The sequence below is a fragment of the Stegodyphus dumicola genome, chromosome 7, assembly GCF_044657685.1.
Source record: "Stegodyphus dumicola isolate Sdum_Otavi_A_Nest chromosome 7, ASM4465768v1".
Classification (NCBI taxonomy): Eukaryota; Metazoa; Arthropoda; class Arachnida; order Araneae; family Eresidae; genus Stegodyphus; species Stegodyphus dumicola.
In genome coordinates this window covers 21,711,025-21,737,649 of record NC_140774.1, presented here as the reverse complement: position 1 = coordinate 21,737,649, position 26,625 = coordinate 21,711,025, and the positions used below count along the sequence as shown (strand labels likewise).

At 30.6% G+C, this 26,625-nt stretch overlaps 2 protein-coding genes across 5 annotated transcripts in view; both read right to left on the bottom strand.

The window, feature by feature from the left end:
* LOC146996120 (uncharacterized) overlaps positions 1 to 26,625 on the bottom strand; it is a 408,015-nt gene that overhangs the window by 256,681 nt on the left and 124,709 nt on the right. The window lies entirely within an intron of this gene.
* trc (Serine/threonine-protein kinase tricornered) overlaps positions 1,421 to 26,625 on the bottom strand; it is a 62,861-nt gene continuing 37,656 nt past the window's right edge. For all 3 annotated transcript variants that reach the window (XM_085819963.1, XM_085819966.1, XM_085819965.1), the window contains exons 8-12: positions 13,252 to 13,313; positions 13,048 to 13,165; positions 10,454 to 10,676; positions 9,733 to 9,821; positions 1,421 to 8,327 (exon numbers count right to left, since the gene is read on the bottom strand). In XM_085819963.1, coding sequence (XP_085676089.1) covers positions 8,203 to 8,327; positions 9,733 to 9,821; positions 10,454 to 10,676; positions 13,048 to 13,165; positions 13,252 to 13,313 — 617 coding nt within the window. In that variant the 3' untranslated portion in view covers positions 1,421 to 8,202. The remainder of the gene's footprint in view (positions 8,328 to 9,732; positions 9,822 to 10,453; positions 10,677 to 13,047; positions 13,166 to 13,251; positions 13,314 to 26,625) is intronic.

Sequence of the window (26,625 nt, the reverse complement as noted above, 5' to 3'; positions counted from 1 at the left end):
TTACTTAACAAGATAAAAATTACCCAAACTTTAATATCCTTTAATTATTAAAAACAAATGCAACTTTTTTTTTAGTTTGATTAGTACCAATATAAATTAAATGATTTTTAATTACTTGTATTTTATATATATAGTGGTAGTAACATATGCCAAAAATTTAACGTTGAAACAATTTCTTGTACGTATCTTCAATTAATAAACAAAGTCTCAGAATTTTACTGTTAGCATAAATGGATACAGCAGGGGGGAGGGAATCTTTCAAATGAATGAGATAGTAATGCAATTTACAGCTTTACAGCAAACAATTTGCCCTGAAGGACTATTAATTTTGTTTTGGCATTTTGCGAAAACTTTAAAAAGCTGTATTACTTTTAAATCGTTGTCACCATATATTATCCCACTGTATTAGATTTAAAGAAATTAAATAAGGAAGAATCTGCACAAATGTGCGTATGTTTCTCACATTGTGATAAAACAACGGTACCTAGAACCATCAAAATTTGAATAACGTAAGCTTCCATAGAATGTGGAAGCCCTAATTTGAATTTTCAATTTGTTTTATTACCAATTTCAGATTTTGTAACACTTCAATGAATTTTTGATTAAAAAACTAAACGATTTCAAAGCAAACAATGGCAACACTGTACGAAAAAAAAAACATTTTTATCCATTTTTTTGCAGCAATTCCACTATTTGTTTGATGGACATACTTTCGTTTTGTAGATCCTTTGGGAGCTCCGGCATCGGAAATTCTATTTGATATAATCGAAAGTTCAAGCTTACTTTTATAAAATTGCTCTTACAGTCTGAAAAAAATAATTAAGTCGGATCCAATTCGAAGATTAAGGAACAATGCAATCATCAACATTAACTGAAATAGATAATTAGATAATTTTAGCTTATACCATCCGTTGCACATTAAACGCGCACGCGAAAACGTATTTTGCGCTTGCGCACACCCATATGCGCAGTTGTAAAGGTCTTGCGCGCATGCGTAAACACCTATGTGCCTGCGTCAACGCGGCGCATGCACAGAAAGATTTTAGCTTTGAGGTCCGGATTATAGATCATTCCGGATTATGGGTGTCCGAATTAACGACTTTTGACTGTACTAAAAAATTTTAGATGAATTTTATTAAAAGATTTATTTAATCCATTTCCATTAAACTGTATAATTATTTTTCTCCTTTTAGCGCATTAGTGATTTCATGAGTTTCAAATAAAAACTTATTCCATGAAAACCGTTTTTCTTACTTTCTCATTTTAATTTTTACACTGGTGTGATTTTTTCTAATTTTATTTGTTCATTAGAATTTTTTGCTGGGATATTTCTTGTAGAAGTGGGTTACAAAAATTGGTGTAGAAAAATCAACATTTGAGATTAAAATGAATTGTAAAACTATGATAAAACTGCAAAAAATACAACAAAATGTTATAGAATTTTTAATAAATATCTAAAACATTACACATAAGTACATAATAATCAGACATAAAATAAATATTTGTATATATGCAATGCAAAAACAAATTCTCATTCCAAACACTACTTTCCCATAGACACACAATTTTACTACACCAAAGATAGTTATAAACTCTGAACCAAACCAACATAAAATGTGGGAAAACCAAAACTTTGTATCTACAGATTATTTGATAATCCTTCAATAGATTTCACATACATTTCAAAGTTCCTTTTATACGAATCAACTAGATTCTTTACTATATACACATAAATATTTTGAAATTAATTCCTGTGCTGTATTCTTCACCGTCATTCTAAAACATCACAAAACTAAAAAAGATAACATTCGATTATCTTTTAGCAAAATTAATTTAATGCAAATGAAATTTCTCCCAACAAAATATATTAATATGAGAAGAAATATACAATAATGTTGAGATAAAATAATATTATGGGTTTGAAGACAGATATGAAATATTTAATAATTAGAGAACAAGTACATATTCTTAGCCTCAGATTTAATTTATTATTTTTTAAACTAGAAGACTTCACAGAATACTTACTAAGCTCGTAAGCGCACCACATATATAAGAAATAAACAACTGAAAAAGGTGAAGTATACACAACTGTTATTTAACACACATACATAAGCTGCAGAAGTGAAAGAAAAAATACAACCATTTAGAGAACGCCAAAATACATAATATATTTCAAAACGAATTATATCCATCTAAAATGAATTAAAAAAAAAATATCATGCTGAGAATAACAAAATTGATCTTAGTCATGAAAAGTTTTTAACAGTTCATTGAGTACTCATGTATAGCTGGTACCTAACTATACGCTGTCAATAACACTACCTGTGACTCAACTTTCCTACGGGCAAAAGGAAAGAAAAAGAAGGAAGAATGTAAAGGGCACTGCCGTAGTTAAAGGTCTTTTTCTTAATTGCAATGTTAACTTCTGATCATTTGGAGCAAACACATATGTGAATTGACACCTTTTCTCACAGCAGAAAGTTTTTGCAACAATCTCTGTTTTTTAGTTAATTTTTACTGCATTTATGCATCCACCAAATACGTCCAGATATAAAGCAGAATTAGTGCCATTATCTTCAAGCTCATCATTATTTTACTAGAAAATCATGAGTATTCCAAATCTCCATCAATGCAACTGTGCACAACAGAACATGTACAATATAACGTACATCCATCACTCTGTGATGCATTTACCAACAACTGTTCCTGAACTGTGGCCACTGGAAAGTATCTCTTTAGAATGAAATTCAGGTATACATCTACATACTGTTGATTTAAATAATTTGCTTATAAAACTGTACTATGATAAAAAAAAAATTACATTAAATTTCCTACCAAATGTGTTTTGCTTCTGTATGTATAAATTAAGTTAATCATGTAGACACTAAATTAACTGCTTATGAATATCGTAACCAGGCATTGCCAAAATGTACCAATTCCCATTTCTTGCTTACTTTGGTACTGGCACTAATAAACAATAGTTGTCAGTGTATTGGCAACTGGCAATTAATGTTCAGATACTGCGTACTATTTATTCCTTCTTTGGGTTATAAATTTTAAAAGTGAATAGAAAAAGCTGAATTAAAAAATACCAGCAATTTCTTCAGAACTTGAGTATTGCTTATTAAATAGGAATTTATGCAAAAAGAAGGAAGAATGTAATAAGTCTCAGCAAGCTGAAAAATAAATAAATAATGCATTTAGCCCTTACCCCCACTAGCAGGGATTCTCAACGAGGTAGGGGGGGGCGGAAGTAAATTTCATATTTGCAAGGGAAAGTCAGCCTTACTTTTACTCAACTATTTGCAAATATTTCTGACACTTTTTCTTGTTTAATTTATAAAAGAAATAAAAAAAAAATTCTAGTTTAAATAAATTTTACTTTATTTTTCGAGTTTGGGAAAGAAAGAAGCGGGAAGAGCACTTAGGAATAGTGAAAAATGTGCAAAGAGTAAAATAGATTTCTACATATTATAACAATCTTCCAGTAACACACTTTTAATTCAAAGATATGAAAGAACAAAACAAACTGAAAGAAGAAAAAGAGATTCTTCGGGATATGGCACTGCATAGTAACAAACCATATAGGAATAAAACTTTTATAAAAATGGCAGAAAACTATATTAGTCTTTGGTTGCATGAGTGTGAACATGGAATGTAATGGGTGCCATTCTCTCACTAGATTTATCACAAAAGTTAAACAGCCTACTCAGAAAAAAAGTTTGAAAAAAAAAAAAAAAGAAGGCAGTGTAAATTAAATTAGAAATCAAACGTACACCAGATATGAATATAATAGCAACAAAAAATCTCACTTTCAAGCATATGCACATTTATTGGACACTTTTGAAAAACATGATATAAAAATCCATTTCTATACATCCAACTGTGCAAATTCAAATATCAGCAGGAAAATGTTCAATCGTGCAAAGCACAGTTTCGAAAAAAATAAAAATTTTAAATGATAATATCAGAAAAATACATATTTTTATAATATATTTTTTCAGCAAGAATTGTGAAACTTCCTTTCAAATGTACAAGTTTCAAAATTTAGCTCCACTGCCAAAGCAGATGTTTAAAAAAAGTGATTATTCAAGACCACATGATCAAAAAATGGCTCACATGAAAGCTAATAAAAATTACAAATCAATGGATTTTTACTTTGCCTTAATTAAAAAAAAAAAAAAAAAAAAGCCTTTTTCAGTTCATGCAATAAATAAGAGCACAAATAAAAACTATAAAAAGGGGGTTGAAACATTCTTGCCTCAGTTTCCAATCAATGAAAATTTTCAATATAAAATTTTAAATAATTTCATTAACTTAAGAGTTTTACCTTAACCATGAATAAGTTGAAAATCAGGCATGTGTAATTACAATGTTAAAGATAACCATCTCACTTAGTTTTAAATTGCCATTATGAGAATAAAGCATTATAGAAATTATATGGAAAAAAAAAAAAAAAAAAAACTTTGGACAAAATAAATTTAAAAAAAGGCATTCAGATATTACGCACTGCTCATCACACTGAGAAAAAGTTCATACAAAATACCATTTCTACAAAAATCTTCTGGTTTGGTTCTATGTAAATTAATAAACTAATCTCTGACATAGTTATTCAAATTGCAAAAATACTTTTAAGAGCTACAAAAAAGATACTTCCTTTTATATATATATATAAAAGCACAATTTTAAGCAGATGTATAAAAATGAAAGTAAAGTATATTATATAAAAACATTAGGCACAACCAGGATAAATAACAATGCTATTACAAACTACTTTCGGTTATTGGGACACCAGCTATTTCGTCCACCAAACGTAGTTCACTTTACAAGCACAAAAAACTAGGAAAAATGACTATCAATCCAGAAAATTTTTTTCCACCATGATATTCAGTTGCTTTGTTGTTGAAGTTCTGACTTATTTTAGTCTATATCTAACCCATATCCAATTTACTTTATTTAACAAAGAAAAATAATGCTCGAATATTCATTGTTTAAATTTCTGCCATATTTGATGACACAGATTTGTTATTAGCATAATGAAAAAGTATTCTTCAATAATGTTTTATATATACCAAGAAAAAGGTAACTTTCTTTCCTTTGTGTCATAGTTAAGTTAATTAAAATAATTAATAGAAAACAACTATCAATTTTTATAATATTGATTAAATTCAATGTAAATAACTTAAGCAATTTTTATAATATTGATTAAATTCAATAAAAATAACTTTCCACAAATATAATATTAAACTCGCACTATTTTACTTTTATTTGCAAATTATTTAGAAACACGACTGCAGAAAGATTCTGCATACAAATGAACGTATTCGTAAAATAAAATTTATGGTACTGATGTATTAATAACGCAATTTGGCGGACTTTTACCACACTTGATCGCAATTGAGTAGACTTTTATAGAAGAAAAACATTATTTATCAGGTATAACTTGGCGATTTTCAAAAAAAAAAAAAAAAAAAAAACATGAACTATCAGTATTTATTGTAAATTGACAAAATGTTAATAATGTATCAAAAGAAAAAGCATTTAAAAATTTTAATATACAACTTTTAATAATTAAATGATGAACGACTGCATGATAACTGTTCTCTTCCTATACAGAGCAGCCATTTTCATTACAAAAAATTAGACAATTGAGTAACTCATCGTTGGGCACCGGCTATCTACCAAACTCATCTTATCACTGTTACCTGTATCAATTTTGCAGCAAAATGTTGCCCTCCCACAAAATTTTTATCATAATTTCTCCCACTGCTGGCAAAGTCCACAAGTTATATCTTAAAACTGAACTGAAAGAAAAAATATCATGATTTCTCAATATAAACAACTAAAGCTCCACACACACACACACACACACACACACACACACACACACACACACACAAAAAAGGTAAATGGCAACATCGCTTGACTGAAGGATTGTTATGAATGTTGTTGTATGATGGATGTTTATGCACATGGTTGCCAGTGTTCAGCACATTCTGAAAATTTGGAGACTTCCACTAAGATGGTTGTGATAACATGTAAGTAACAAATTTATTAAGTTTCTTTCGCAGTTAGTTTTATGAGGCTTGAGAAAGAATCAATATGGTATTACACAATCTGGCAGTTGTCAAAAGACGAACATTCAAAATTAGTTTCCCACTATACGAGTATCATCCACAATCCTTCTAGCTTAAAAAAAAACCACAAAATAAAACTAGATTTTACTGCGACCTAAACACCAATATGGCCTTACAATGAAAGGTCATACCCACAAGATAAACGTGATTTATCAAGCAGATACCCGTTTGAAGGTTCACACATTCTTTTTGGGATAACTATTTGGTGTATTTATTTCTGTCATTGAGAGCTCACATCAGTAGAAGTTTATCAATCGAGATAAGAATGAATCACTGTATAATTATCTACTAGAATAATAAAAAACACTGTCATTGTCTTTATTCTGGATTTAATAAAATACGCATTCTTTTCAAGAAGCTGAATATATCAATCATTAAGGTTGTCATACCTATTCCTTGCCATAATTTTGCACCAATATTTACATTTGGACTGGGTGGTGTGCCAGTAACCGAAAAGTACAATGTTTTCATTTCAATTCAGATCAAATGCAAGGGAAAGAACAAGTCACAGTTAAAGTCTATGTGAAAATCATGAATTATAAAAAAAAAAAAAAAAAATCTACGCAATTACTGCTATTAAAAAGAGGGTTATAGCAGTATTTCTGGTAAGGCTGTGTGATTGCATATAACCATACATGTCTTCAAGGCGGGGGGGGGGGGGGAAGGCATAACAAAAATATAAATTACAGTCAACTCCTGCTGAACCGGTTGTGAATTAACTAAGCCATTCTTTTTTTGGGAAGGTGGAGGTTAAGTTTGTTTACCAATCGAAAAATTGTCACAAAACATCAGCATAAAACAAAGCTGTTTATGGAAATTGCAAAAGGGAAAAGAAAAATGCATGGGAAGCTATAATAACTAATAATGCCATAACCATTTATAGCTTATTTTCCCCTTTTTATCTTTTTTTTTAAAATTTCTAATGATGTTATTCTGTTACTTCCAGTGCATTCTTTCATTGTGAATAAATCAAATGAAATTATTCTGAAGATTATCTGCTTAAAACACAGGAAGTTATTAACAGCCTTTTTATTCTAATTATAATATCGGTTCCTACCTTTTCCCCTGTTTTTTTTCTTTAGCTTCTGTTGATTAACTACGATTCTGAGTTAATGCATCCAGCACTGGCCCGGTTAATGGGAGTTGACTGTGTCAACCGACTTCATTCAAATCAAAACTACTAAAGATATAGTTCCACTTAAAAATCTTTTGCACATAAAAATACTATTATATATATATATATATTCATTTATATATAAATATACGATGTATGAGGCAGTATTCTGCTACAAAGAAAATGACTAAAATGCTTCAAACAGAGCTCTACTTAGAACTTTTGGGTGAAGTAAGCAAAACACTACAAATATTCTACACATTTCGGAGGTTGGTTTACATTTCAACCTATTCAATAAGGTTTTTTTATTAAAGCTTAAAAAATTAAAATAGCGGCACATCAGATTCCAGACCAAATAACTAATCAAGAAGTTTATCAGACTAAGCAAACACTTATAAATATACACACGAGTGTTTTTTTTTAAGACTTCTCTATGTGTGGGGGGTGACACTTCTACAGATCTGAACACTTTTATAAATACTTACTTCACCACCCATTATGTATGACACTGTAACAAACAGAAAAACAACAAAAAGGTTTGTGCGATGCAACTATTCCTTAAAAAGCTGCAAATACAGCAGATACACTGACCAAAACACCTACCCCTCCCCCCCAAAAAAGAGGATGTTTGTAGCTCTGCAAATTATTTCTTCCAGATACATACAAGTTTTTAAAAACAAAACAATTTGCTTTTTTAAGATATTTTCTACCCATAAAATTCTGTCTGTCCCAAAAACATATTTTTAAAATTATATCTTTACAGTGCACAAATGACAATTATTTTACCTTCTCAAATTTATATGTGGCAAAAGAGGAGGGTGACCTCAGTAACATAAAAAAGAGGGGGAAATCACCCTTTGCTTATCTTTTATCATAGTGTCACCACTGGGTTATGTGTCATGATTACCAATATTTTGAGATGAAAGACAAGGGTTCTTCATTTAGTGTTATTTAAGTTCGTTTGCTCTGCTTGACGCCCATCTGTGTCAGGAGACTTTCGAATCTTCGAAAAGTGTAATTAATAAACACCCAATCCTTGTAACCAGGATCGCCTTCTTTCGGAGCTGGTGCAGATGCTGAAATTAAGGATAAATGTTTTTTAATTTCAAAATATTAAATTTATATGCAATTTTAAAAGACTGACTACAGGAAAAAAAATCACTTTGGCTAAAAAGAAATTTATAATTAAAATAGAAAAAATAAATGACATTAGGTTTGTGCTACAGACTTTCAAAATGATTCTGAAGAAATTTAACAATGAACCAAATACAAATCATGGAGATTGTAGCTATTTTTAGCGTTTGATTAATCTATGCATATCAGTAGCTATTTTAAGTGTTTGATTAATCTACCATGCTCAAAATATATTGTCAATTTATATAGATAGTGTTTATTTGATCACATTTTGGCTTTTATGTATTTTTATACTCTTCTGAATTTATTTGTTTAACACATTTTTAGTAATAAATGTGCCATAAGAGTATTTTTGATTAATCATATGTGATCACTTACTGTGCATGTTAAACGTTTATTTCCTGCATCATGTTGCAGATCTTGATAATATTGAATCAACTAACCTTTGAAGTGCAAAGACAGCTTACTTGCAGCTTGAAATATGGGCAGAAATTTTCCCAACAAGTCTCGGTGACACCATTTTACTGCCACATTGATAACGTTTGGCAATTTGTTGTTAATTCGGCCACATTAAGGGAATTCATGGTTAATGCTTTTTTGAAGGAATTTTTGTTTTTAAGTTTCTGGAAGTCCTAGGCAACCCTACAGGTTGGCTGGAGCTATAAATTAATCAGTTCAGTTAAGAATGCTGTAAATGTAAGCTTTAGATTTTATTGTGAGTGATTTTAGTGATCCACAATACACTTTGAAAATTTCTTAATGACTAGATATTAAAGAGAATTTGCCTTTATAGCTGCACTGCTTGCTGTAAAAGCTGTTATTTCTTTCAATAAACTGTGAATTTCTATATACCCATTTGGCACAGTTATTAAGGAGATCCTTAAGAACTTGCACATGTTGTCTTATTCTTATTATTAAAATACTGTCACTATATCCTGTAACTGGCATGCCTCTATGTCTAATTTATACAGACATGGCAGGCTTATAAGAAATTTAAAGCTAATGAATAAAAATAAAATCTAGTCATTTTCCCTTGCTTGAAAAAATATTCCAAAAATTTATAGCTCTGAATAATTTCTCGACAAAAATCTCTACAGGATCAAGTCTCGGGACGACTTGTTAATATGGCCTATTTTACAGGAATATGATTAATGGGGAGTTGACTATGTCAACTGACTTCATTCAAATCAAAACTACTAAAGATATAGTTTCACTTAAAAATCTTTTTTGCACATAAAAATACTATTATATAGTAATTATAAATTTGGAAAAAATGCATTAGAAAACTTAAAACATTTGTTTGGTTTAAGAGACATGGTTATCCCAAATAAATCCATACAAACTTACGAATTTTGAGATCAACATCAGGAAATTCATCAAAATTCGATGTATCATCGATGCTTTTTACGTCAACTAATATAGCTGCTGGTCTTTCCCTGGAAAGAGGAAAATTTCATGGATTTATACTCGTAAAGACATGCAATTAAAAATTACATCTACTTCAATACTTATTGCAGACCAAAAATTTCAAAATCACACATCACATTTCTATAACAATTTTGGCATGCAAAAAAGAAAATAACTATGATAAAAAGGCTCTTTTAAGCTTAATATGATTTATCAGCAAAGATTATCAATAGAAATGACCTACATGGAAAAAAGACACATTTTATAGTACAAAAGATGACTATGCATTTAGACCAACATGAGAATGTTCTATATCTTCTGTATATTTAAAAAGTGAAAAAAAATTGAAACATAATTCTATAATCATAGTGAATGTTTTTAATTCCTAATTCATGAATTAAATACATTTTTAGTTAAATCAATCATATTACAGTAAAAAAAAATTAAGATTTATATCAGATATCTACTGCTTTTAAATAGTTAGTTTGTTTATCGGTAGCAGACAGATTAAATATAAAAAAATATATATATTGATTGGATTTTTTAATGCAACAGACTCGAAAAAAAGTGCTACAGATTTACAAAGCACCATGCAATATTGCATTTCGAGACTAATACACGATTCAGGTTAAAACTGGGGGGGGGGGGAATTTAAACTTACCTTATATGCTCCCAGTCAACACCTTTAAAAAAGGGATGCTGTTTGATTTCTTCAACACCACCACCAGCTCCAATTCTTTTATCAGCTTCACAGCAAAACCTCTGTATTAGATCCCGAGCTTCATTTGATATAGGAACTTCAGGTGGAAAAATTAACGTCTCCCTCCAGTTCATTACTTTCCTGTAAGTTTCCTGAGGTGTTTCAGAACAGAAAGGTGGATAACCTGCAAAAAATGCTGACATTTACAGCTATCCTGCTATGTATCCAACTAATGAAATTTTATAACTTATAAAAACTGTAACATCCAAAACCACCCATACAATGCATTTTCATATTTGTAGATGTTTAGGCCAACCAGTATATTACAGGCTGGGTTTCTTTCTTTCAAAGGAAAAAAAAAAAAAAAGTCTTCTACAACAATAGAAAATACTGGAGGAAATTAACACTGATTCAGATGTGAGGTTTCTAAAAGGGATAAATTTAATAAAGCAATTTCACCGATTTAAAGATAAGTTTTTTATTATTTTTGCAACAAAATGAAAAATGATAAACAGCTTTTCCCAAAAATTCCATATAAAACTTTGTATTAAACTGATTAGATATATACCCATACCGTATATGAATATATTAAACTGATTAGATATATATGAGTATTACACTAGTATATGAATGTATTAAACTGATTAGATATATACCCATACTGTATATGAATAAAATATAAACATATTAAAATTAATATGAAAGGCAAAAAAATTCTGTCCTGCTTTCTCTACTGCAGAAGATGCTAACCTTGCCAAGAATACACCATTTCTAAAACTTTCCTTTATACTGATGCCATCTGCAATATAATAAATCTTGTATGATAAAAAGGAATGTCATTTATGAAATTTCAGGAAAAATGTAAAATGTAGTTGAAATTAAAGTTCAGCTGGATTACACCATATTTTCTCCTCTTTTGAATTATCCCATCAAAATTATAAAAATTCTATGTGCAAAACCAAAAAACGTTTTGTTAGGCTGCTTCTACAATGGCACAACCTCAATTTTGTAAAATACTTTTTTTAAATTTAAATTTGTTTTCTAGTCTTTTTAAATAATTATGTTATTTTGCTATTTCTATCATTAATGTGAATTGAAATTAAGTTACAAAATCCATCTAAATCCAAAAGCAGATCTCACTGCAAATACACAAAAATACACACATAATCCCTTTGCCCTAAAAAAATGGTTATTGTAAACACACAAATGTGAGTAGTTAAATTACATACAAAATGAAAATATTCAAATTTGAAACACATCGGTGTTACATACAGTTATAATAATTTAAGTTCAAAAATTAAGTTTCTCCCAAGCAGTTTTTGAAAGAAACTTGACAATCCTGGTCAGCAAAAATCCCAACAAAAGAGTGTGAATCAAAACAAAAGAAATTTTGAGCTGCCATGATTTGACAACTGCCCCAAGAACGGCTCATAATGATTTTTTTAGCTTCCACTGTACAATTTCGGTGAGCTAGTACCCTAAATTACATATAAAGCAAAAAAATATTTTGACATCTTTTATTAAAAAAAATCAACCAGAAACACACCTCCTTCTTGTGTTGCCCACCCACTCTTCTATCATTGTTTTTCCTACATACACCAAAAAAAAAAAAAAAAAAAAAAATCATCGATTCAGGCAATTTTATTCATCCTCCAAAGTTTTCATTTACCACATTTGTTTGTTTAAAGAACACATGCTCTTCATAAAATTATTCGAATCAGTGACAATATTACAAATGCTTAAAAGTTTCCTATACCATTCAATAAATATTATTTCTTCCAAACTTCAGCAGATGAAATGAAATGCAGTCAGAAAACAAAAATCTGTTTCCGATACACATTTTTTTGGCATTATTTAAATCAAACAATGCCATTAAGTTTGCTGTAAAATTGTATTTAAGGACAGTTCTCGCAACCTGGTGTGTGTAGAATTTTTTATTGGAAGACCAAAAACAGCAATTTTTCCAGTTTATTCAAACTGAAAATAGTTAACATGTTTGATGAATATAAATTTACGAATTCACATGGAATACCCCTATAATAACATACTAAATATGAGAAGCTGTCACATGACGATTTGTAGGGAGGCATCTATCTGTAAGGCAAACACGTGAGAAAAAAGTATCCATATTAAAAACCATTACTTTTATAGATAAATACAAATTTAAAAAAAAAGGGGGTGGAATATAATTATAGGAAAGAACTAAACAGGTGAAGTTAATACATAAAAAAGATAAGGCGTACATATGAAGAAACAACATGGAAAAAATTTAGAAGCCATAAAGATTATTACTGTAAGTTATTTATTGCAACAACTACCCCAGATTCACAAGTGGCTACTAAAATATAATTTTTAAAAATATTATAATATTTATTTAAAATATCCTCAAATTCTGTATTTATTTATGCAGTCATTACACAAACAATGTATTTATAAGAAAGTTAGTTTTCAATTCTCATGAAGATTTTACAATGTATCAACTTTTCCTGAGATAAAAAGGTTAATGATGTAAACAAAGAGGAAAAATTAAATAAACTGCATAAATGTATAATTACCCATCAGCATTTCATACATAATTACACCAAGGGACCACCAGTCACAGGCACTATTGTAGCCAGTCTGCATAAAAACTTCAGGAGCTATATAATCTGGAGTACCAACAGTAGAATAAGCCTGTCCAAAAATAGTTTTTATATGTTTAATATTCAGTCAATATAAACATCGACAAAACAAAATACAACTAAAAATATTAATCTCACCAGTTGCCTTCGATTCTTTTTCCAACTTTCGGCTCTTCTTTTCGAATCCATTGGATTACTCGCTATTAAAAATCATTAATTATTATTACAAATTTACTAGAAATAAAAATTTTATAAGATCCTTTTCATAAGGGGGCAAAGCTAAAATATATAATGTGTACTGTTTACACTGTTTGTTGAATTTGTTTTTATTCAACTTAATTTCAAAGAAAAATGCAAAGTTTCTCTTAATTACCCTATTATCTTATTATTTTATTTGCACTATCATCAACTCCCACCAAGATGCAAATTACCAACATGTATATAAAAACAGAGTTATTGAAAGCTAAAGACAGAACATTGACAGCGACGCTGACCCTTTGTGGTAATCCATCAGTGAGCTGGAAGAATTACTTTAGACCTCCATAAGCCTTTTGGTAGCAGAGTTCGTTCATGCATTTAGAAAGCTTTGACCAAAAACCTATTAGAAATTTGTTTTGTGAACTTCCAATGTTAATTACTTTAAATTTTAATTTACTTTTACACTCGCTTAAATCCCCAAGGTAGCAGAAATCGGATTGCGAAGCACCAGTAGTACAACTGTTAATTTACATTTTTAAAAAAGATTTGTTTAAACCTTCTCCTGAGTTACGACTGCTTTATTTACACTCATTACATGTCAAATACATTTCAACAAAATTACGTTTATTAGAGTACATTTTATTCCCACGGATATGCATGTATTTAATAAAAGTCAATACAACAAAAACATACACAAGAAATTCAATACAAAATTTTTGTTGATAATGTAGAGTTAGCAATACCATTGTGTTCATAAAAAAAATTTCTCTAGAACAGGGAAAAATAAACATAAACCAAACTTACTGATTTTTACTCACACTGCAATGTACTCGTTACCAAATTCCAAAGCCAACTCATGAGACATGAGATGTTTTTGTGTGGCATTTGTAAGCTGAAAGTAGCTTAGATAAACAAAACTAGCTCATGTCACAGTCTATTCTAAGGGCACTGTAGAGTTAGCAATACCATTGTGTTCATAAAAAAAATTCCTCTAGAACAGGGAAAAATAAACATAAACCAAACTTACTGATTTTTACTCACACTGCAATGTACTCGTTACCAAATTCCAAAGCCAACTCATGAGACATGAGATGTTTTTGTGTGGCATTTGTAAGCTGAAAGTAGCTTAGATAAACAAAACTAGCTCATGTCACAGTCTATTCTAAGGGCACTTCAAAGCCAAGTTAGCCTCCTTTCTACGGAACATGTGAAACCGTCTCTCTTTCATTTCACACCTCTTTTAAAACCTTGCCTGCACAGCTGGTGTTTTCCGTATTTTGTTCATTTTCAGAAGGGAAATCTTTTTGTGTTAAGAGATTTTCATTTCATGTTAAAAGGGAGAAGAAAGAAAAAAAAAAAAAAAAAAAAAAAAAACATAGTAGTTTGTCAAGATCGTTGTGTTATTTCGTGTTAACACACATTCCATCTTAAATGTTTCACGTTAAACATATTTCACTGTATTTTATTTAAAATCATGAACTGCAAAAATAATAATTATTAAAAATAATTCAACATTTGTGTCAACATCAAAGGCAAGAGACAAAAATATTGTTATTATTAATATACTGGTTCCAGTGCATTTACATACATAAATTAAGATCAAGATATACAGACACCCAGACACACCAAAAATACCTGATAAAATTTTATGAGTCCAAAAAATATTTTTCATGATAAAAATTTAGTCTAGCCATTTGAAAGCAAACACACTTCTGATAGTGATAATCCATCCCAAGTCGCACATAGTTAGATCAATCAAGGTGAATAGGATGGATGTTCTATCACTTTTGATGTATTTTTGTACACGAAACTCAAATGTCAAGTTTGCTGAATGAGAAAGTGCATTGTCATAGTGGAGCAGGAGTCCTTCAAATGTTCACTTCTTAAAGAATTTCTGGAAGACACTTAGTGGTGTGCCAATTAGCTATGGTTGTTTTCTATCTTGATGGCTTTGACCAGTCCTGTATTTCTGAAGAAAGCGGCATACATGACACATTGTCTTATCTTCGAAGACCCATACTTCACTTTTGACATGTTGTACAATTGTTAATTTAAGTAAAAAAAAAAAAAAAAAAAAAGTATGCAAGTCTCATTACCAGCTACAATTTTAGAAACAATGTGATGCCCATCACCTTTAAATAATTTAAGGGTTTTACTGATTCTGACATGCTCCTCTTTTTGGTACTCGGTTAAGTTATGGAAAACTCAATTGCAAACAAGTATTTTCATATGTAATTCTTCATGAATAATTTTATGTATGGCAGTGGATCACAAATTAAGTTCCTTCTGTATCATTTGGTAGGTGCAGCAACTTTCATTAACATTTTCCATACAACACACACATTATACGAGATCACTGTTGACAATGGCCTTCCTACATGTTGATCATCGTTAAGAGAGTTACAACATGTGTGAAATTCAGTAAACCATCTGAATACAAGATTTTTTTTTTTTTTTTTTTTCCAAATGCTAACTACAGATGTTAAATGAATTCTTCTCGATTTAATCCCACCTTAAAATCATCGAAAACCATAGTGCAATGATGTTCTCGTGTCAGCTCCATTATTATTCTATGCTAAAATTCTTATAAATGGCCAATAAAAAATCATCTGCCAGGCTAAAATAGTTCATATTTTTTAATCTAACCATTATCTTTCTACCACTTTTTGTCCATGCGTATCTGAAAAATTTCAAAGTGACCTACGTGCTTATAGCAATTAGTGAAACTACCCTTACACAGCAGTTAGAATGCCTTTGACACTACACCACAAACTTCAGGTGAATAATATAAATTCATCAGCTGGATATTGAATTAGTCAATAACTCATGTTCTCTCTTCTTTACCAGGGTTCATAGCCACATTTTAGTTAAAAAAATAAGCACCTATAAGCACTTTTCAAGCACATTTTAAGAAAAAAAAAATAAGCACCTGTCTAATTACATCATACACAACTGCATAACCTTAAAAATTAGACTTGTAATTTAAAATATGAGAAATGAAGTACTTATTATGAGAGAATAAGCATTACCTCAACCATGGAAAATAATTACTTTTTTTTTGTTTAATTTTAAATAATAGTTCAATTTACATAACTAGTTTACAATGAGAGAAAAAAACACTATGAAGAACTAAACTATATTACAAGATTTAATGATGAAATTTCAGTTCAAAATAGAGAAAATAAATAATAATAAGGCATATTTATTGTATTCGCTTGGAACCTAATAATAAATACAATTTATTTTTCCACTCATATTGATATTTAAATAATTTAAATCTAAATTCTCAACATTTTCATTGTATATCAGTTTTCTCTTAACAGATATTGCAAGCAAAGTAATTTAAGTAAAAAAGAGGAACATTTCTGAAATCAGAAGACAGAAATTTGCTTCATGCAGTCATCTTTAACAGTAAAAGCTTCACTAGCCCGCATACTTAGAAATTGGCGAATATTCGGACAGTCGAGCGTAACTTGAAGGAGCGGAGAGGGGGGGTAGACTGTAGCCGCTCTTTAGATTTTTCCGCTAAATAAATGCTTTTGACTTTTCAATATGTGCATCATATAAAAACAAACCAACGGAACTAAAAAATATTCTGCTTAGCAAGCACAGTAAAACTCTTTTAAGTCTAAATAAATGCTTTTGACTTTTCAATATGTGCATCATATAAAAACAAACCAACGGAACTAAAAAATATTTTGCTTAGCAAGCACAGTAAAACTCTTTTAAGTGTTCATAAACAAATCTCGGACTGAAGATCAAAATTAATTATCTCTGCAAAATATCGCAAACATTGCGCAATACGTGCGCCGTAATTCTTCCCTACATGATATTACGCAATCGGAATCAACAACTGCCGGTATTGGGAGAATAAAGAACTAGATAACTGGGTTGTTTTCCATTCTAATTTTCAACAAACAGCGTTAAATTTCCGGAATAGAATCATTGTTCGCTTGGGTGGTTGCTAGACTGCAGAACTTTTAGTCCTATTCCTATTCAATCCAGATTGGAAAGTGACCAAAAAAAAAAAAAAGCTCCGTTGCTTGTTTTGCAGCGAACTGTAACAGTTTCAATATTCGAGATTTTGTGGAGAAAAGGGAGAACCTCCCAATCTACTTACTGTATAATATTGGCTAAAAAATGAAATTATTTTGACTATTCAATTACTTTCCCTTTATTTAAGCCATTCCGAATATTATTCCTTAGAAAGCTAATCTGTGTTAAAACACAACCATTTTTGGAAGTTTACTATACTTCAGCAGTTACTGCAACTATGTTATTATAAACATTCATACATACAGTGGTAGCCAAAATTGTGGACACTTTTGGAAATTTTTATGTTTTTGAAATTTTCATGCTTATAGAAAACGTTATGTTTCACAAAATGCAAACTTGTATATATCATTTTAAAGAGAATTTATTACTGAATTCAATACAAAACACAAAATTCAATTATTTGCAATACAATAAAAGTTAAACGATAATAGTTATCGATATACATTAGATAGTGATGATTGCAGTGAGTTATCAGTACTTAGTAGGGTACCCTTTATTTTTTATTACAGCTTCACATCAATGTTTCATTGAGCTGACAAGAGTTTTAAGGTCTTCTTTCGTTATAACATGATGCCAGGAAATAATTATAGCCTCAATTAGTTCCCTTTTATTTGATGGGCACCTCATTCGGACAAGAGTTTTCAAACGGTGCCACAAATTTTCGATAGGATTGAGGTCAGGACTGTTTCCTGGCCATGACAACAATTTAATGCTCTTTGTGCGAAACCACACTTTCGATATTTTGGCCGTGTGGCAAGGAGCAGAATCCTGCTGAAAAATAAACAAAGCATTGTTGGGAAAGAGATCTCTGATGGAAGGTAGAAGTTTTGGTTCTAGAATAGTGTCAATGTATTTTCTGGCATTCAGAGTCCCATCGATGATATGAAGGCGACCAATACCATCTGCTGACATGCATGACCAAATCATAACACTAACTGGGTTTTTCACAGTTGCTTGAATGCAGTCAGGATGTAGCTCTTCTCCTATTCTACGTCTTACATATTTTGGCCCATCACTACCGAATAACGATATCTTAGTTTCATCACTCCATATAACTTGTGACCACTGATCATCTGTCCAACTAATGTGTTCCTTTGCCCACTGTAGTCTTTTTTTTTTTTTCGTTGCTAAAAATTAAGATAAGGCTTTTTTCGTGGAATTCTACCTCTCAGTCCAACATCTGTTAATCTTCTCCTGATTGTTCTTGAACTAACAGAAACACCATCATTCAGATCACTTCTGATGGCCGCTGATGACATTTTTCTATCTTGGAGACATAGTCTTTTTATTCTTCTGTCATCCAATAGATGTGGTGCACCTTTTTCGTCCTTTTCCTTCTTTATTTTTTATTGAATTTGTCTCCTGATATCGTAAACAAAACTTTCGGAATCCAGATGTAGTCATTGAACCACCCACCTGTCTTGCAATTTCAGCATAGGAAAGACTACTTTCTCGTAACACAATAAGATTACATCTCTTTCTAGGTGTCCAATCTACTCTTTTATTTGATGTCATTGCTCCTTGACTAAATATTAAAATTTTTTACAAAAATTCCTACTTGTAATTGCAGTGTATAAGAAACAGGTCCTCCTCCTACAGAACAAAGCAAAATAATGAATTGTTTCAAGTGTAAACACGATGTCGGCTTCTACTGGCAGTTGCTAACATTTGATTGGTTCTCAGAACAAGAACAGTAATTGGCCAGGAAAGCTAGACATTACAAACCACTTCATAACTGTGTTTTTTGTTTATATTAAAGTACATATAACTTTTTTGTATTGCAAATAATTGAGTTTTGTATTGAATTCAGTAATAAATTCTCTTTAAAATGCAAGTTTGCATTTTGCGAAACGTAACATTTTCTATAAGCATACAAAATTCAAAAACAAAAATTTCCAAAAGTGTCCACAATTTTGGCCACCACACGCTCATAATATAAGCATAATGATCAAAATAAACACGAATATACCAAGCAGAATGAGAATTCAAATTTTTAAGATCTTGATAGAAATTCAAACGTGTGTAGTATTTGGGTGGGAGGAAAAGAATGCCGAATGTAGCATAATTTTCTACTGCTTTCGCAATTCTTTGACCAATAGAACGACGGGCACCTGTCTGTACTCTTCGTGCACACCAAAGGTTTATGGTAATGCAGCGAAAGGGGGAAAAGCTATTTCCGGGAGTATGACTCACCATCTAACATTCCATATTAGGAAGAAAAGTTGTTTATTTAGTTTCGGCTTTGGTACCGGAAAAAATAGCGTGTTCATTAAAAAAAAAAAAAAAAAAAAAAAAAAAAACTAAAAGCAAAAAATAAGCACTAAAAACAAAAAAATTAAGGTCTTTAAAGAAAAAGTAAGCACCTATAAGGGCCTTTATATTTTATTTTCAAATATAAGGACTTATAAGCACTTATAAGGACCGCTATGAACCCTGTCTACTGTTTTGTTCCACTAGCTGAGCTCATCCTGAATAAGCATTATAAGGCTTTAACACAAAATTTTCATCTACTGCATTATAATGACAAATGACAGCATCTCTAACCATCACAGTTGAAACAGATATATAACCATGGATTCCTCTAATGGGGTTGGTACTGATCCCCTGTGGGTCGATGAAGGGGATCAGTGAGGATCAAAAGTTCGATATCTCAGTACGCACCAGCAATTGATTGGCATTGTCATTATTCTATTAATTAAAAAAACATACATAAAATTGATATCTTCATATTAGTACAAAGCTATATAGTCCAGTCTTTTTTAAAACTCATGGATACAACAATATTTAGAATTGTTGTCCACCCTGAAATAACCAAAATTATTGATGTTTCCTTCATCTTACCTAGCAGACATAGGGTTTAATCAATTCAATAATTTACTGCATAAAAGAAACAGGTTTGATATTTTTGAGTAAGGTGATTAAAGAACTGCATTAATACAACATGTGCATCCATCACATTAATTAAAATCAAAACTTCTATGCAATTAACGTCTGCAAATTTTTTTTCTGGAAACTTGTTCATATCTATAAAATTAAAAATACTACAAAAATAATAAAATATAAATCTAATAAATAATTTTTCCCCAAAAAGATTCATATTCTTAGCTTGATAATTTTAAATTTATTTGTATTATGATTATGTTACATGCGGTATATAACAGAGAAAATTGTAAGGAGGTCGATAAGAAAAAGGTTGGAAATCCTTGATATATACAGATCCATCTCAATAAATGTGGCTTTTCTCTCCATTTCTGAAAGCTGTTAATAGAATGATAGGAGGTACCTGATTCCCTCCAGACCAAACACCACCAGAAATCACTCTGTAAACAACAACATAATCTATGATGAATATCTCCACTGGTCTTCCATTTATTTTGGATACCCATATATCAATGCTTTCTACTGTCACACGAGAGCCATGCAAAATGATCTGCCAATGAGCATACAGAGCTCTTTCAAGAAATCACCTGTGCACGAAGAGATATTGCAGGATTCTCACCATAACTGAGCTTTAAGTTTCTCAGATTTCCTATGACTAAATGGAACAGTTCTTTTGATCAAGCTTAATAAACTAATTATCAATTTCCGTATAACTTTATATATTTGCTTTTTGTATCGGACTTGCTTTTTTGTATCAGACACCTTAATTAAACAGCTTCTGATTATATAAAAAAATGTGAACCTAAAGTTTAGAATATCTAATTAAGTATTTATATATTTACATCAGATTCACATTAGATCAATAATCTGATAATTAATTACCAAGTGATTTTAAATCAAACTGGAGATCTTTTGAAATGGCTTTACAACACAGTGCAAAAGAATCTCAGGAACTCTCTCAGTTTTTGCACAAGAACCCATCTTTTTTTTATTATTATTATTTCAAAGCTGTAAGCTATGGTATTTCAAAATAAAACTGATTAACTACCTCTTACTTTGAAAAAAAAAAAAAAAAACATTTAATGTAACATTTCCAAAGAAAGGGTAGTAGCACTTGAGCTTTCTGAACTAAAAATAAAAGGGTAGTAGCACTTGAGCTTTCTGAACTAAAAATAAAGTTCAGAAAGCTCAAGTTGAGAAAATGAAGGACTAATACTATTAAACTAATCATGAGGTGGATAAAGTAAAGTAAGAAAAATGAAGCTTACAATAACTTCTAATGGTTTTCGTTTTAAGATGAAAAATTTTTTACTGTAACACACACTTTTTATTATCTGAAAGGATTGATTTGTATTTATTTGTTAATGTTTCTTATTTAAAAAAAAATTCCAGTTTCCTTTCAATTTTTTAAAAAGAAGTTTACACATTTTTGATTTCCTCTGACGATTCTTCATTTCCCTAATTTTATGAATAGGAATGCTGTAATATATTCAGCAGCTTATGTGAGAAAGGATTGTAATTAAATGCCACCACATACTCCTTTTCTATATAATAAATTCCAAACATCAGACATGCAAAGTAATCATAAATAAGTATTCCTTAATCTACAGAATGTTAAGCCCGTACTCGGAAAAGATTCTGCAATCTAAGGACGTTAAAAAAGGTGTAACACAAGCTAGCCAATGTCATTCCAACAAAATTCATTCAGAATATAATACCAGTTTCACCTAATAGTCCCTCCCCACGGGTCAACCGAAAGGGAATGAGGTTAATAATGAGGAATGAGGTTTTCCTCATATCTGCTGCAGGTCTAAAGGCCTACAAAACAGTTATTTCAAATTTCTATGTTCATACAAGTTAAGAAAAAAAATGGTATGGACCAATTATCCCATCAATTGTAAAAGTTAGTTGTCATCGAACTATGAAATTGATGGAGATCCCGGCAAAGCTGCACCAACTATTCATGCAGAATTCTAAACTGCACTTTTTATTTGCAACTCTTGTAAAAAAAATCATTCAGTCTCTTTGCATAATCCACCAAATAACCACTGCTGTGGAAATATTCGAATGGCTTCATTTTTGCACTTCATAAAAAAGGCTTCCAAAGATTTCTATTATTTTGTTAGGCTCTCCGATTTTATTGGAAGCTTTCTTTAGAAATAATTTGCTATAGGTACAAACTTCCCGCAAGTGACCGTAGATCTTGCTGTCCATATTCAACTGTTTTTCCTCCTTTTAAATAGATGCTCATTTTTACCATCAGTTGCAAACGAAATAAATTTTGGTCACAAATGGGGAAACCAATTTATATCCTTTTTCACAAAAACTAATGTGACTTATCGAGAATCAATCGGGTTACATCAGACGAAAGTGCTGATGTTATAAGTGTGTTTGATGTCACTAAATCATGCTTGAAAACAATTTCACGTCTGACAGGATAATAAGTACCAAAATAATTTTAAAGCTTCAATCTTGAACCACTTCCGGACGAGTGTGTCATATACACCATGGCAGTGTTCAGTTCACCTAAGGCAAGTGTGACGTCTGCATCTCAGATGATTAGTGTGTAGCTGTAACATATATGTGACAATCACAGGGAATGAAAGGTAAATATTTTTAATTCTAATAGATGGCAACTTATGTCCATGGGTCCAAGATAAATGGAAATATGATGCCTGAATTTTGACGTTGGACTGTTTTATTTGACTCTGGGTAAATAACGGGATTCAGTAATGTAAACAAAAGTACTGGGTATGCACATGCTTTCTTGTTTATGTTTCTTTCGAGTAGCTTTCTGAGGAAGGATTATCTCACATTAGTGCAGCATTTAGTTCAGTTTCTTCTTTTTGTATGTACAGTAGGATGTTTTTTCTTCTGCATGAAGGTAAATTTTTTGGGTTTTTTTCTGTTTGTTTGTATGATTTGCTTTAAGATGTCAAAACAAAAGCAACATTCATCAAAAGGTAAGTATGCCAAGTGCACTGCTATTTATTACAAGAAGTTCTGAGTGGCAGCAATGTCAGTGGCTTCAATGTCAGCAAACAAAATTACAAAATGGCAGAAGTATTAAGAAACCAAACTTATACTGCTGTGCAACAAAAATATGGGATGAGTGGATATTAGAGATGCAGTCACTACTCACTATTCATCTTCTACAAAATCTTTCAAATGACACAAGAAATTACTTTTTTTGGGCTCCTCGATATTATAATCTGTAATGCTCATATTTTATACGATGTCAATATGTACAAAAAGATTATTACTTCAGTTTTGATTAAAAGTAATAGAACAAATTAAAGGATCCTTTCTTCTGACTAATTTGAATTTAAAGTAGCTACTATTTAGTTTGCATAACTTCACTTAACCTGGCTGAATACAGCAGCAATCCGTTTAACCTCTGATGATGGTTGGCTCCACGTTGGCATCACATATTATATTTGTGGTTGGTTGTTTATCTATGGTTGGCGCACATTATCCTGCGCTATTTGGTTGATTAATGCAATCGTGCGAGTGCAGTATTGTCTAGGATTTGTTGAGGGGTAACTGTGTTATAATATTATTAACTTAATTTCATATTTATTTATTAATTAAAATAATTATTAAATATGAGTGCTATTAATAAAAAAAAAAAAAAAAAAAAAAAAAAGACCTCAAAAATTGAGAATTTCAAGATCGCTAGGAGATAGATTATTTATTTATTCTGAACAAGAATGGTAAACCACAGTGTTTGTAATGTTTACAAATCATAGTTGTGTGTAAAGAATATAATTTGATGCACCATTATCTTCCCATGCATGAAAAAAGTATCATTCGTACACGCGAGAAATGAAAATACCACTAGTGAAAAAAATGAAAATGCAGCTGGATAATCAAACGATTTATTTTAATCAAGAACCAAAATTTCAAGAAGCATCTGTAGCTGCACCGTTTGAAGTGTTTTAGAAATAGTAAAGACAAAGAAACCATTTTTGGATGGAGAATTCATTAAAAAATGTGCCATTAAAATGGCTCAAGCATTTAATGACAACAAAATGGTAAGAAAATTTCAAACAGTATCACTTTCTCACCATACTGTAAGCCAACGCGTAAACGAAATTAGCATGCATGTCACAAATAAATTAGAAAACCTAATCAATAGTTGCTGCTATTTTTCGGTACCATTGGATGAAAGTACAGACATTTCCGATACAAGTCAAATGCTTATCTTTATAAGAACTGTAAATGAAAAGTTAATTAATTATTCAGAAGAACTTTTACAATTACAATCATTATACGGAACAACAAAAGTTACAGATATTTACAAACAATTAAAATGTTCAGTACAGCACTATGGCAGATTTGACAAGTGCACTGCTATTGTAACCGACGGTGCTAGAGCTATGACAGGCAAAAATATTGGGCTCTCGGGACTTTTGCAAAAAGAAGTCATGTCATATGTTACACTGTATTATCCATCAGGAGGCATTATGTGGTTTATCCCTACAACTAAAAGACGTAATGGACGAGGTTTGTAAAATTACTAATTTAATTCACAGCGGAAATCATTCTCTTACACACCGAAAATTTAAAACATTTTTGGATGAATTGGAAATTGAGTATGGAGATCTGCTTTTACATAGTAACGTTCGTTGGTTAAGTGCTGGAAAGTGCTTGAGGAGATTCTTTACACTTTGAAAAGAAGTTCATCTTTTTCTCACAAAAATTGCCGCCAATTAAAATTTAACAGCAAATTCAGTTGATAAAAATTCTATTTATTCACTTGCTTTCCTAACAAACACTAGAAATTATTTAAATATTTTGAATAAATCCTTGCAAGGACAAGATCAATATGTGTGTTGCCTTTATACATATGTTACTGGATTTAGAAACAAATTAAAATTGTGAAGATTTAATTTGGAGCAAAATAATTTATTTCATTTTGAATCTTGCAAAGAGATCTAAGAAGAAATGAAGGAATGTAATATAGAAGCGAATTTAAAAATATTTCTACCAAAATTGGATAAGCTAATTACAGATTTCAATGAAAGATTTTTTCAATTTGATGATCTTAAACTGTCTATTGATTTATTTTGTGATCCAATTAATACTGATATCAACTCCGTTGATCTTAAATATCAAATAGAATTATGTGACCTGCAGACTGACCCATTTTTTACATCTCGCGGAGTAGCTGGAATAGAAATATTCAAATTTTTAAATAAAGAGAAATATCCAAAATTAAGAGATTTTGACTTCAAATTGTATCAATGTTCGAAAGTACATATCTCTGTAAGCGTGCATACTCCGATATGAAATATATAAAGTCAAAATATAGAAACAGTTTGAAAGATTCCACTCTTGAAGATTAGACTTGCCACAACAATATAGATGTGGACATAAAAGATATTGTTGCTAAACAATTACGGTCACAATGTTCTCATTAATACATTATGAATATTTTTAAGTTTTCTTTTTAGTATTAATAAAATATTTTTTTTTAAATTAACATAAACTGAATTTTCATTTATCAACCTTCTTGGCCCCCCAAAATGTTTGGTGAAGAAAATATGGCCCGCGGGCTATGATAAGTTGGACAGCACTGGTCTAATGTATGCTTCTTAAAAAACACAGACTTTATAAGACTATTACTAAACTGAATTATAAAGCTGATTTACATATTTTTTATATTACATATATGTATGTGTGGATGTGCCTGCATAGGTTTGTTGTTTTATATTAAATATTTTAATTGAATTTCAACAAACGCTGAAAGTTTGTATTAAAATTTCTCTTTCATTGTTTACATACTATATGATTACAGCTGCAAAAGTTATATGTATTTAATTCTATAATTGAACATGCATTTTCTGAAAGATTTGAAAAAAAATTGAGTTAATTGGAATAAATTGTATTATTGCTGTTAGAGCAAGTACCCTCTGTCCTATGGAGACATCACAGATGCTCAGTGTGTCTTATAGCTACAGGGCACAAAATGGGGGTGCCGCCAGTAAAGGGTTAAGCTGTAAAATGCATAATTGCTTATGCAATGCAAATTTCATTCCAGATTTTATGTTAACGTAGTATTTTCTAAGTTATATGACCTATTGTGATAAAGATCACAATACATTAAAGAGCTTTATTTTACTTGTCTTTGATAAGTGGAAACAGTGCATTTATATCAAATACATCTTTAGCATAGTCAGAAAATGGAGAGAATGGATTTCTAACTAGCTGCATTTCAAACAAAATAGTTAATTGAAATCCATCTATGAAAACTGCCAATGAAAGTATATTTTAAAAAATATATGCAAAATGTACTTTACAAGATTAAAAATATTTAGAAACAGTAATTTTTAGGAACTCTGCCCCCTTATCTTTAAGTGATCTGTCATAAAAGGA